The 13089-nt window shown below is 34.9% G+C and overlaps 1 protein-coding gene across 1 annotated transcript; it reads left to right on the forward strand.

Moving 5' to 3' along the window:
* Window positions 1-6863, forward strand: LOC134243342 (uncharacterized). The gene is made up of 4 exons (XM_062725602.1): window positions 1-351; window positions 457-567; window positions 4696-5473; window positions 5718-6863. The coding sequence occupies exons 1-4, from the start codon at window positions 13-15 to the stop codon at window positions 6320-6322; spliced, it is 1833 nt and encodes a 610-aa protein (XP_062581586.1). The 5' UTR covers window positions 1-12; the 3' UTR covers window positions 6323-6863.
* Window positions 6864-13089: the final 6226 nt, after the last annotated feature.

Consider the following 13089-nt stretch of genomic DNA (forward strand, 5'->3'; position numbering starts at 1 on the left):
ATTATCATATCTATGGTCCTTTTATTGGTCCTCCCTGACCTTTGTTTAACCTTGACCCCTTTCTGCTATCCTGAAGACTCCTGTTTTCCAAGCATCAGCGTCATCCAAGCGTTTTCTTCTTCCCTTCCTAACGGATCAGTTGTATTTCCTTCTGACAATAAAACCTACACTAACGTCACATTGATGCACAACCTCATCAGGACTAGTTACCCTTTCGCGGTTGTCATGGCTATGTCACGTGACGATGTCAAAGACACCATCGCCTTCGCCAGACAATATAATCTGCGAGTGACTGTTCTGGGTACTGGACACGACTTCAATGGTCGTTCTACGGGGAATGGCACATTACAGGTTTGAAATAAAGCGTTTTAAAATTGAAAAAAAAAGTTTGCAAAATTTGAAACAGCAATGTTTACAGGTAGTTATGAATGAGATTTAAAACCGTTTTACACTTAGATAAATCTAAGTTTGATGAAGGGCAGAGAAGTGGATCTAGATTCCTGGAGACATGAAAACGGGACAATTACCGTGGGACCTGGAAACCAATGGATTGATGTCTATAGAGAAGTGAGTAGAATTAACGTCTTTTGAGAAGTGAGTAGAATTAATGTCTATAGAGAAGTGAGTAGAATTAATGTCTATAAAGTAGTGAGTAGAATTAATGTCTTTAGAGAAGCGAGTAGAATTAATGTCTATAGAAAAGTGAGTAGAATTAATGTCTATAAAGCAGTGAGTAGAATTAATGTCTATAGAGAAGTGAGTAGAATTTTAATGTTTATAGAGAAGTGAGTAGAATTAATGTGTATAAAGTAGTGAGTAGAGTTAATGTCTTTAGAGAAGCGAGTAGAATTAATATCTATAGAGAAGTGAGTAGAATTAACGTCTTTTGAGAAGTGAGTAGAATTAATGTCTATAGAGAAGTGAGTAGAATTTATGTCTATAGAGAAGTGAGTAGAATTAATGTTTACAGAGAATTGAGTAGAATTAATGTCTACAGAGAAGTGAGTAGAATTAATGTCTACAGAGAAGTGAGTAGAAGTAATGTCTATAAAATAGTGAGTAGAATTAATGTCTATAGAGAAGTGAGTAGAATCAATGTCTATAGAGAAGTGAGTAGTATTAATGTCTACAGAGAAGTTAGTAGAATTAATGTCTTCAAAGAAGTTAGTAGAATTAGTGTTTATATAGAGAAGTGAGTATAATTTTAAAAGAGTAGTGAGTGGAAATAATGTTTATAGAGTAGTGAGTAGAATTAATGTCTAAAGTGAAGTGAGTAGAATTAATGTCTATAGAGAAGTGAATAGAATTAATGTCTAAAGTGAAGTGAGTAGAATTAATGTTTAAAGGGAAGTGAGTAGACTTCATGTTTAAAGAGTAGTGAGTGGAATTAATGTTTATAGAGTAGTGAGTAAAATTTATGTTTAAAGAGAAGTGAGTAGACTTAATGTTTAAAGAGAAATGATTAGACTTAATGTTTAAATAGTAGTGAGCAGAATTAATGTTTAAAGAGTAATGCGTAAAATCCGAATTTCTAAATTATATAAGTAAGCAGGGGTTTCTATAGAGAAGAAAGTAGTTATTATATATAGAGAGACGTATTAAGAATTTGTGTCCAGATTAATAATCCTCCTGTAGAGAAAAAGTGTAATAATCTACACTTTTCTTTTTATTACTTCACTTTGACAAAAATAAAATGAACATATATCCTATTCCCCCGGCGTCGGTGTCAGCGTTAGCTTCAGCGTCCCAGTTAAAGTTCTTAGAGCAGGTTCATTCCCAAATGATTATAAGCCCTTCCTTGACCAAACTTGCATGCATAATGCATCTAGGGATGGACACTACCAGACCTGCTGCAGATGCTGGATCTGACATATTTCCCAGAATACTTATCAGGTTAGAGTACTTGGAGCAGGTCTATTTCCAAGGAATTAAAAACCCTACCTGAACAAAACTTAAATAGATGATATATCTAGGGATGGGCACTACCAGACTTGCTGGATTTGACTCACATTTTCCAGATGAGTGATCATATGATGTTTTTGAAACAGATCCATTTCCCAAGTAACAACATTTATAAGCCCAACATTGACCAAACTTTCATTGAGGATGCATCTACGGATAGGTACTACAAGACTTGCTTCAGATGCTGGATCTGCATGGCCTTAATTTTCCAGATGAGTGACCAGGTTAAAGATTTTGGAGCAGATATATTCCTAAGTAACTATAAGCCCTACCTTGACCAAACCTGCATTGATGATGCATCTAGGGATGGACACTACCAGACTTACATGTACCTTAAATGCTGGATAGGTAGACCTATATTTTTTTTCCAGTTGAGGGACCAGGTCAAAGTTTTTAGAGCAGGTCCGTTCCCAAGTAATTATAGGTCCGATCTGAACCAAACTTAAATTTCAAGGAATGAAACAAACCCAGATCTGTGCTTGATATGCCCTGTATTTTCTGGATGCGTGAATTTTAACCATACTTTAATCAAATTAGCTTGGACGATTTATTAGAGATGAACACTACGAGACCTGCTTAGGATGCTGGATCTTTCCCTCATTTTCCAGATGAGAGATCAGGGTATGATTTTGGATCAGCTCTTTCATTGTATGGCTTGTTGGCTTGTTATGATTAAACATGCATAGAGAATGCATCTAAGGATATACATTTGCTTCGGATGTTGTGACTGAATTAATATTTTCTTGATGTATGACAAGCTTAAAGTTTTTGGAGCATGTTTATTCCAAAGAAACTGTTTGTCCTACTTTAACAACTTTGATGGATGTTGACCTCAGTGTGCACTCTAAATACAAAAAAATGATGCGAGATTTGCATTACTAACACTGATAACATTTGACGAGGAGAGCTTCGTTATCTTTGATTTCTCATGTTTTTTTTGTAAAACATAAGGGGACGACCATTTGATTCTGGGGGGGGGGGGGGGGGCTGGCAGATTTTGGAAATAAATAATCTGTCCCTGAAAATGTTGAAAATAAATAATCTGTCCTCCACTACAGAGAAAATAAATAATCTGACCTTGACTTCTGATAATTAAATATTGTAAAAATACCTTTTTTATTTACGTGTAATTTAATCTCAAAAGTCTTCAATTCCAAATTTTTTTTGGGCTCGCTTCGCTCGCCATTTTAGAACCAAATAGTATTTAAAATCAGATTACCAGAGTGGATACTTAAGTCAGTTTATCAACATGACAATGTGCACTTAATTAGTAGGTGTGGAGAATACCGTTAAATACAAACCAATTCTTATACACCACAAAAGATAAATTTTCTTGTCGAATAATTATACTTTCTAGATAAATTAATACAAAATATACACTGGCGGATTTAAGGGGGACGTACATTTGTACGACCCCAGGCCCTCCCTTCAAATTTCAAAGTATGATACGAATAATAATAATAATGCCATACTTTGGAACAATACCAATATTTTTGTGCCTAGTTTTACTCTTAAAATAGACAAAAACCCAAGAGCTTCAGGGGGCTTCGCACCCTGGGCCCTTTTCATTCAAAGTATGATATGACTTAATAATGTCATACTTTGGTACACATCTAACTAATTCCTACAAAAGTTTTACTCTTATACATACCGGTATTGAAAAACCCAAGAGCTTCAGGTGGCTTTGCTCCCTGAACTTACTTCATTCAAAGTACAGTATGACAAGTATTAATTATGTCATACTTTGATTCATATTAACCAATACCACTATAATAGTGCCTGGTTTTACCCTTAAAATACACGAAACCCCAAGAGCTTCGGGGGTCAGGGGGTGGGGGTGGGTGTACTCCCTTGGCCTCCACCAGGGCTTCGCCCAGGACCCACTGGGGCCCTTACGGCAGCCCCAGACCTCTTGCCTAAACAAAGTTATACCTGTCCCCTCCCCAAATCCTGTATCCGAATATGGTATATAAATGATTAGTCTTTTAGAATCAATTGATCAAGGTACGGTAAGACACAGAAGAAAATAAATAATCTGTCCTTGATAATCTTGAAAATAAATAATCTGTCCTCGACAGGCATGAAAATAAATAATCCGTCTCAAAAAAATTTGCCCCCCCCCCCCCCCCCCCGCTCAGGATCAAATGGTCGTCACCTAATGACACCTTTAGTTTCCGAGGGTACATTTTTGCTTTGTTTACAGATGTGGTTTGCTTTTAGTTTTTGGAGGTCAATAACTGTTGTAATTTCCATCTTTTTCATCATTTTGCAGTTAGAGATCATGATAAATCTATTTATAAATGAATTTACCTCATCATAAAAGTCATTATTTCGTAAGTTCTATGGTAGATACAATGACCTCATCAGAAAATACAACTTATTATTGAGTCAAATGCTGACTGACATTTTTTCATACTTATTTTTAGTCTATTATTTTTTTACTAAACTGACGACGGATTTTCCCCGTTATTTCCCGATCATGACAAGGAGCACACGGCGGGTGTGACCGGTCAGCAGGGAATGCTCACTCCTTCATGGCATCTGATCCCACCTCTGATGTTTCGGAGGTCCTTGTTTGCTTTGCTTCTATTTTGTAATGTTTTATGGACTTTTGATCGTGAATACTGTTTGTTATCTCTATAGGTTTCATGTAGCATTTTAATGTCTACATATCAATAACGTTCGAGGACGTTTTTTAGAAGATGGTTTAACTCTTTCTGGTTTTCCTTTTAGGTAGACAAGTACGGGAGGGTGATTGTCGGTGGCAGTGCCCACACCGTTGGTATGGGCGGATACACTCTAGGAGGGGGACACAGTCCAATCTGTCGATTCTATGGAATGGCTGTTGATAATTTACTGGAGGTAGAAATGATCATGGCGGACGGTAGAATCGTCACAACGACAAAAGACTACGTACATACCATTTACAACAACGGAAGCACGTCTAACGTTAGTGACAGTGAATTCTTCTGGGCCATTGCCGGCGGAGGGGGTGGTACATTTGGAGTGACCACCAGATTATTATTCAAACTCCATATGCCACCAGAGAAAGTCGTGAAACTAATCATAATTTATCCAATGTATACAGTTTATGGTGAAGACGTCCTTTCCCAAGTGTTTGATAAAATCAGAGAGTTATTCACTGATGACCTACCAAATGAATGGGGAGGATATTTAATCTTTGACGGCAATACCGATGAGTACTTTTCCAAAGGACACCTGACCTTTGTTTTGAATCATCTGGGATCAAACACAACGTCATCTTACAAATACCTCGAAAGTCTCATAGGATTTCTACCAACAAAGAGATATTTTAGTGTCACGGAGTACCAAGCCTTTTTGGAGTATGAAGAAACAATAAACGACCAGCTGTATTATTTTACCTTCGTTTATAACTCTCTGATCCCTTCTTCTAATTTGACAGAAGAGTTTAGAGATTATATAAGACAAACTGTTTTAACCCAGCCCACTCCGAATTCTGGCTCTGTATATACCGCCACCCTAATTGGAGGCAAGTTTAGAGATCCATAATGATTTCATAGAAAAAAATATTTACTTTTCTGGGACATCCCAATCGTTAAATTTTTAACAGTTAATGTTATAAACTGATTTTGTAGAATCTTATTGATAACATTGAAAGATCGAACTGTCCGTATGTTTACCTCATTTTTTAATGTTGCAACCATAGCACAATGGGAAGCGATTGGAAGATCTTGGCAAATTATTTACAAGTAAAATACATTTGTATTTTGTAGGGAAAATGCGTGAGATAAGACCGGAAGTTACATCTGTCCATCCTGGTTTCAGAGACACTCTCCTTTCTATGTCAGGTGGTGTGGGATTCGGACTTCCTGGGATACCAGAAATCGAGAAAATTTTCTACAAGACTATGGAAAGAAATATCGAATTCGCCAAATTTGGTAATGGGATGTATCCAAACGAGGCAGCTCAGGCCACCCCTAACTGGCAGACAAACTTCTGGGGAACTAACTACAACCGTTTGTACCGAATCAAACTCCGAGAAGACCCTGACGGTTTCTTCACATGTGATCAGTGCGTGGGGTCAGAATTCAGAAATCAATTAGAATTGAAAACATCCACATCACCATCATCATCATTAACATCAGACGTGACATCAGCAGTTTTCTCGACAGCTTCATCATCGACATCATCTTCACGGTCATCGTCCTTGTCAGCTGATTCATCGTCATCGCTCTCATCAACTACGATGACAGATTTCCAAACAGCTTCTTCTTTATCTACCTTAAACAATCAAATCTCTCATGCTTCAACTACATCCAAGTTATCAATTTTGAATTTTTTCTGTTGTTTCTTTATTCTATGTGCATACCAAAACTGACAGTTTTAGTTGTTAATTTTTTAATTAGAACTATGAAATTGACGTTTCATCGGGTACGGTACAGGAGATTCTTTTTAAGTGTTGTGCAATAATAAATGAATTTTTAGTGTTGAACATTTACACATAAGTATATACAAGTACATACAAGCAGTATATCCGTATAAATCTGTAAAAAAAGACTGTTTTACAATATGTTAATAATATATACAAGTATTCTTTTTATGTATCTTTAAACTTAATAAAATGACATTATTCTCTAATACAAATGAATTTCTTTGGTATGTAATTTAGATATGCAGCACTGATTACACGGGTCTTTTTTAAAATGAAAATTTATATTATTTACAGTTTAAATCCGTTATAGCTTCCTTGAGCGGTTAGGACTGGTGCACAGCCTACTCCACTAGGTAAGATTTGTAGTCTTTGTTGGTGTGTCTGTCCCTGAGACATATATTTACCTTAATCTGATTTATCTCCATAATGTGACTTTGTGCTGCACGGCTGTGATGTGATTCTAGGTTTATAGTGCTGTTTATGTTTCATTGTTGAACACTAGTAAAACAAAATGCATGTTGATAGGCACACATCAGAGACGATCAAAACAGACAAACCAAAATCTAATATTAGAAATTTCAGATCATTTTCTTGAGAATGTCACACATGAAAAATTACTTGGAATTCATATTGATAATTCACTTAACTTTAATACACATATCGATGCTGTTTGTAAATCTTTATCTGGAAAGATATCTGTATTACGAAGAATTAAGAAATATCTTCCATTAAACACAAGAAAGTTATTCTATAATGCTTATATAATGCCATCAATTGAATACTGTTTAACAATTTGGGGAAATGCATCAGCCTCTAGCCTCGAGAGGATTCACAAATTACAAAAACGGGCAGCTCGCTGTATCTTAGATGCTGCCTATGACACGCCATCAAAACCCTTATTTGAAAAACTTGATTGGCTATCAGTACACGAGCAATTGACTGTAAATAAGTTAGCATTAGTATATAAAACGCTTTACGGTGCAAGTCCATATTACCTGTCTGAAATGTTCAATTACCAATCAACCAATTCTTACCATCTAAGATCTGAATCTAATTTTGACTTGTGTGTTCCAAAGCACAAAACCAAATTATTTCAAAATTCTTTTCAATATTCGGGTGCAGTATTGTGGAACAATTTACCTATAAATATAAGAATGTCTCCATCACTTCAAAATTTTAAAATCAAGTCAAGAAAATTTATAATAGACCAACGTTCAACTTAAATTATTATATAATTGTATATCTGTGGACTGTATTATTGAAATAATTAATGCATGTATTATTATTGTATGTTGTGTAATATATAACATTGTTGAATGTACTATTTATCATTGTGTATTATATATGTATTTTTATAGAGGGCCTCAAGGAAGAATAGTGCTCGCACTAATTGAGTCACCCTCTTTAAATAAAGTATTATTATTATTATTATTTATTATTATTTTTTCTGTAAATTGAACCGATATGTAAGTGTAACTTATCCAAAGGCTCATTAGAGGTTGTGTTGTAATTTTAAAAATGCTATATTGACTTTGATAAAGTTTATCTCATGTTTTTGGTTGTTGTTTATAACGTTATGCCAGTGTATAATATTGTGTTCAATAAAATAATGTCGGTTAAGAATTTAACAGTACTTGTCTTTTTAACTGTCATACCAATTTTATCATATGTTACAGAAAAACAAAGAAAAACATCTCTTTCTTGAAATAATTACAGAAAACTGATTTAATTGACAGATGCCCTACATTTATTGTAAACAAGCAACTTTTTAGTTAAGTAGGATATTGGTGGTCTTTTACTAGTAGCTAATGCCTCATTTGTTTTAAAAAGAGCCCCTGTCTTGATTTGATTGCATTCTGATTGCACACAAGTACTCTGAAGTTGACATCAAAGAGATGCTTGAGTTTCTGATCGACAATATCTATGTGGTTTTTGCAGATCAGGTATTCCAACAATCTATTGGAATTCCCATGAGTACCAATTGCGCTCCGTTATTAGCAGACCTATTTTCATATTCATATGAAGCAGAATTTGTGAAAATCCTATACGTGATAAGAACAAAACACTTGATGTGGCCTTTCACTCGACATTTAAATATATGGACGACATATTGTCAATTAACAATGATAATTTCCATTCCTACGTCGATACGATATATCCTGGTGAGCTTGAGATAATAGATATCACAGAGTCCAACATTTCTGTTTCATACTTGGATATTTTACTTGAAAAAGACACTAATGGTAATCTAACAACTAAGCTATATGATGAACGTGATGACTTTAACTTTTCTACCGTCAACTTCCCTTACTTATGCAGCAATATACCTTCATCACCTTTATACGGAGTGTATATCTCAGAAGATCGATACACAAGAGCATTCTCTACGTATGAACTATTTCTTAAACTAGGTAAATTATTAACAAGCAAGTTTATGAAACAAGAATATCAACAGTCTAGTTTAAAGTCATCATAAGTTTCTATGGTCGACACAATGACTTTGTCAGCAAATACAATTTAAAAATCATCAAGTCTAATGCTGACTGACGTTTTTCATATTAATTTTTAATCCATTATTATTTAATGATTTGAAGACGAAATCTTCTATTATTTTCCGGTTATGACAAGGAGCACATGGCGGAATTGACCGGTCAGCAGGGGATGCTCACTCCTCCATGGCACCTAACCTCACTATGGTGTTTCGGCGGTCCGTGTTTGCTCTGCTCTTATTTTGTATTGTTTTATGGACTTGTAGATTGAATACTGTTCGTTATTTGGCATATCCTTCTTGATAAATTCCCCTGCCTAGAGTTTAAAGATCTCATTTGAATGTCTCAGATGGTAAAGTTCCCCTGCCTAGAGTTTAGAGATCTTGTTTGAATTTCTCAGTTGGTAAAGAGCCCCTCGGTAGAGTTTAGGGATCAATCAGCTCAACATCTGGAATTTAGGAAAAGATTGCAGAAACCTAAATTGAAACTAGAGGTACTGTGAGCAACGAGCTCACTAAATGAAACACCCCGCCTCCCATATGATTATAATGGAAAAGTCCATGTTTTGTTGTGGCCGGGAAACCCAAACTATGTGTCGGATCAAAAAGTAAAATAGGAGGTGCACAAAAGCAATATGTAATAAAGATTCTGTGAAAGTTTCATTAAATTTCACTCAGTGGTATAAGAGGAGTTGCGGATAAGAGATGTGTAGCCCAAAGCGTAACAGACAGACGGACGGACGGACATACCGATTACACAACAGTATACCCTCCCACTTTTTAAGTGGGGGTATAAATATGGTCATTTTTATGCGTTTACTAAATAAAATGGTAGGGAAACTGAGTAAAACGGACAGACAATTGAAGAGATAATCTTTGCTTCTTTCAATAGCTAAAATAAACCAAAGAAGTGATCGTACTTCTCAAAATAAAGACCCCATCGTCAACATGAATAACAAATAAAGTTTCCGATTTCCTTTTTTACAAGATATGTTTACAGATGACTATTCAAAAGGTTTACAATTCCTTGATCTGAAAAGCGAGAATTGATGAAGGCGCGTGGGTCTGGCAATATAACATTCTCCATTCTTTATCTGCTAAAAAAAATCAATACCATCATATAGCAATATTTAATGTTGCTAAAAATGGACCCATGTCATACAAAAATTTGAATTTGCACAAAAGAAATCTAAAAATAATGTGTTTGATTTTCACAATAAATACTTAATTGAAAAAGCTCAGTCAGGTAGAACGTGTATAACTCGGGTCGAACACGTCATGGGGACTTGATCAACTGCATTCCACAAAAATAAAAAAAGAACAGGGAAGTTAGATCTGAAGACAGTTATAAAAACAGGTTCCTCCCAACAGAAAGAGATTTTAAACACAAACTTACTGACTGCTTTGGAAATTTTAAGTATTTAGGAATCCCAACAATAAGAAATAAGAAAAAACACCGAATATTGAAAAATATCAGGTAAGTCTCTTCTTAATTTCAAATTCACAAAGAAAATTAAATAGAAAGTTGTACAAAAAACTTTTTGTTTCCTGAATTCATGTCATTAGAAGTGGGCTTTATTCTCTTTAGAGAATAAAGACAGACTATGTTCTGTAAGATATCCCTGTATGTGAATTTGGCCAAAACACATGTAACAGAAAAGATATCACAATTTTCTGTTTGACAACTCTGATAAATATCTTGAAAATAATAAAATATTGGACAGTACAAAAATCTATATTAAGATACATTTTTTCTTTTAATTCAAAAACCGTTATTTTCAAAATGATGGGATATTGAAATATTTGATTATACAGTTTTTATCTTGTGGGTAAAGATTTAAAAAAATATTTTTATGACTTAGATTTGGAGAAAAAAAAGAATAATTAGGCTCGAGAGTCCATTGAAATAATTCAAATTTGGAGTAGAGCAAACACTGCCCTCTAAAACATTGGAAAAGGGAACAGGTGCCGCGGAGAAGTGAGCATCCCCCTGTCGTTCGGTCACACCCATCGTGATCAGATTGGAAAAATAAAGGGAAATCTGTTTATTCATGCAATTCGGTGTGTATATTCTAGCTTTATAATTTGTATGAAAAGGCATTAATTAAATAAGGAAATTTGATTACATTGTATAGAAAAGTCGAAGTCAATAGGTTTATCATAAAGTTTTGTTATTACATTTTAATCAAAGATTGACAACATAGACCTATGTTTAAGAATAGTGCTCGTGCTCAAAAGTTAAAAAAGCATGAAGGTATTGCTTATCCCTCCGTAGTCGCTACATGGGACGTGTTAAAAGAGTTAGAAAAGTACATGACAATATGCTACGGTTCCAGGAAGCTTATAAGGCTTGTTATTTAAACTTTTCTAAATTTCCACATTTATTATTCAAACTCATGCTCATATTTTTATTTCTAGTCAAAAATATATATACTGAATCTACGACGGATATTTCCTTTAATTCCCCATCCTGACAAGGTGCACACAGTGTGTGTGTGACCGGTCGTCAGGGAATGCTTACACCTCCATGGCACCTGATCCTAACTCTGATGTTTAGAGGCTCCTATTTGCCCTGCTCCTATATTGTGTTGTTATTGAAACTTTGATATTGAACACTGTTCATTATCTCCAAATGTTTTATTCTAAGAGTAAAATTCTTTAAAACAACTCTTCAGTCTCAACAAGTTACAGTCAGTCCTGTCAACTCAGCAGAGATTAGTGTACCAAACCTATGGGTAAACTGGATTCCTAGGCTTAATCCGGCGCAAAGACGGACCACTAATCAGATGCCATGGAGGAGTAACTATCCCCGACGACTGGCAATACATAGTAAAAGGAAAATCCTCAGACAAGTCAGTGCGTAAATAATTGCTTTAAATTTCATATGAAAAGATTTACTAGGCAATCTCCAAAATAATTAGATTTGCTGATAGGATTAATGTTTTTACCATAGAATTTGCGAAATGTCGACATTGATTGAAATTTTTTTTGTTTCAAAAGTCTTGTTAGTTAATATTTCATGTCGTTTTAAAATTCATACTTAGAACAAGCTCAATCGTATTAGAATTCAATTGAAATTTCCATGCGTATCAATTTCGCTCCGTTATTAGCAGACCTATTTTTATATTCATATGAAGCAGAATTTGTGCAGACTCTTATGCATGACAAGAAGAAAACACTTGATGTGGCCTTCCACTCGACATTTACATATCGACGACGTATTGTTAATTAAAAATTATGGTCATTCCATTCCCAAGTCGATACGATATAGCTTGAGATAAAAGATACCACAGAGTCTGACACAGCTGTTTTATACTTGGATATTTTACCTGAAAAAGACGTCAATGGTAATTTAACAACTAAGCTATAGGATAAAGGTGATGACTGTAACTTTTCTATCGTCAACTTCCCTTACTTATGCAGCAATATACCTCCATCACCTGCATACGGAGTACATTGTATATATTCTCAGTTAATTCGATACGCATGTTCTACGTATGAACAATTTCTAAAATGAGGTTAATTATTGACAAGCAAGTTGATGAAACATGAATATCAACAGTCTAATTTAAAGTCATCATTTCGTAAGTTCTATGGTCGATACAATGACCTTGTCAGCAAATACAATTTATCACTGAGTCAAATGCTGACTGATGTTTTTCATACCTATTGTTAGTCCATTATTTATATACTGAATTGACGATGGATTTTTTCTGTTATTTCCTGATCATGACAAGAAAAACACGGCGGGTGTGACCGGTCGGCAGGGGATGCTCACTCCTCCATGGCACCTGATCCCACCTCTGATGTTTCGGGGGTCCGTGTTTCCTCTGCTCTTTTTTGTATATTGCTTTATGGACTTTGAGATTGAATACTGTTCGTTATTTCCATATCCTTCATCTACCAAAAGAGTCACATTTAATTGAATGGATTTCTAATTCAAAGTTATTTTTGAAAAGTATTGCGACTCCAGCTGAGCTGCTAGTATAACTACTGAAATAGGATTTGTAGCCCCATTCTGATTCCCATAACCTTGAAGTCTCATGAGTACTATGTATTTCTTGAAAACAAACAATAGAGATATTTTTATTTTTAACCCTTTTAAACATATCTCTACGTTTTTGGCTGTAAGAAGAGAAACCTCTTACATTCATATTCAATATACCTAACAGTTCTACTTTGTTGTTCAATTTAGTTGACATATCAAATGTCATGAAAGTTTTTT

The sequence above is a fragment of the Saccostrea cucullata genome, unplaced genomic scaffold (genome assembly GCF_032062105.1).
Source record: "Saccostrea cucullata isolate Sc308-1 unplaced genomic scaffold, CSIRO_AGI_Scuc_v1 ctg2532, whole genome shotgun sequence".
Lineage (NCBI taxonomy): Eukaryota > Metazoa > Mollusca > Bivalvia > Ostreida > Ostreidae > Saccostrea > Saccostrea cuccullata.

Coding starts and splice junctions, on each gene's coding strand:
- LOC134243342 (XM_062725602.1), top strand. CDS start 13: ATGGTCCTTTTATTGGTCCTCCCTGACCTTTGTTTAACCTTGACCCCT. Junction 352..456: donor CGGGGAATGGCACATTACAG/GTTTGAAATAAA, acceptor TTTTACACTTAG/ATAAATCTAAGTTTGATGAA. Junction 568..4,695: donor GGATTGATGTCTATAGAGAA/GTGAGTAGAATT, acceptor TTTTCCTTTTAG/GTAGACAAGTACGGGAGGGT.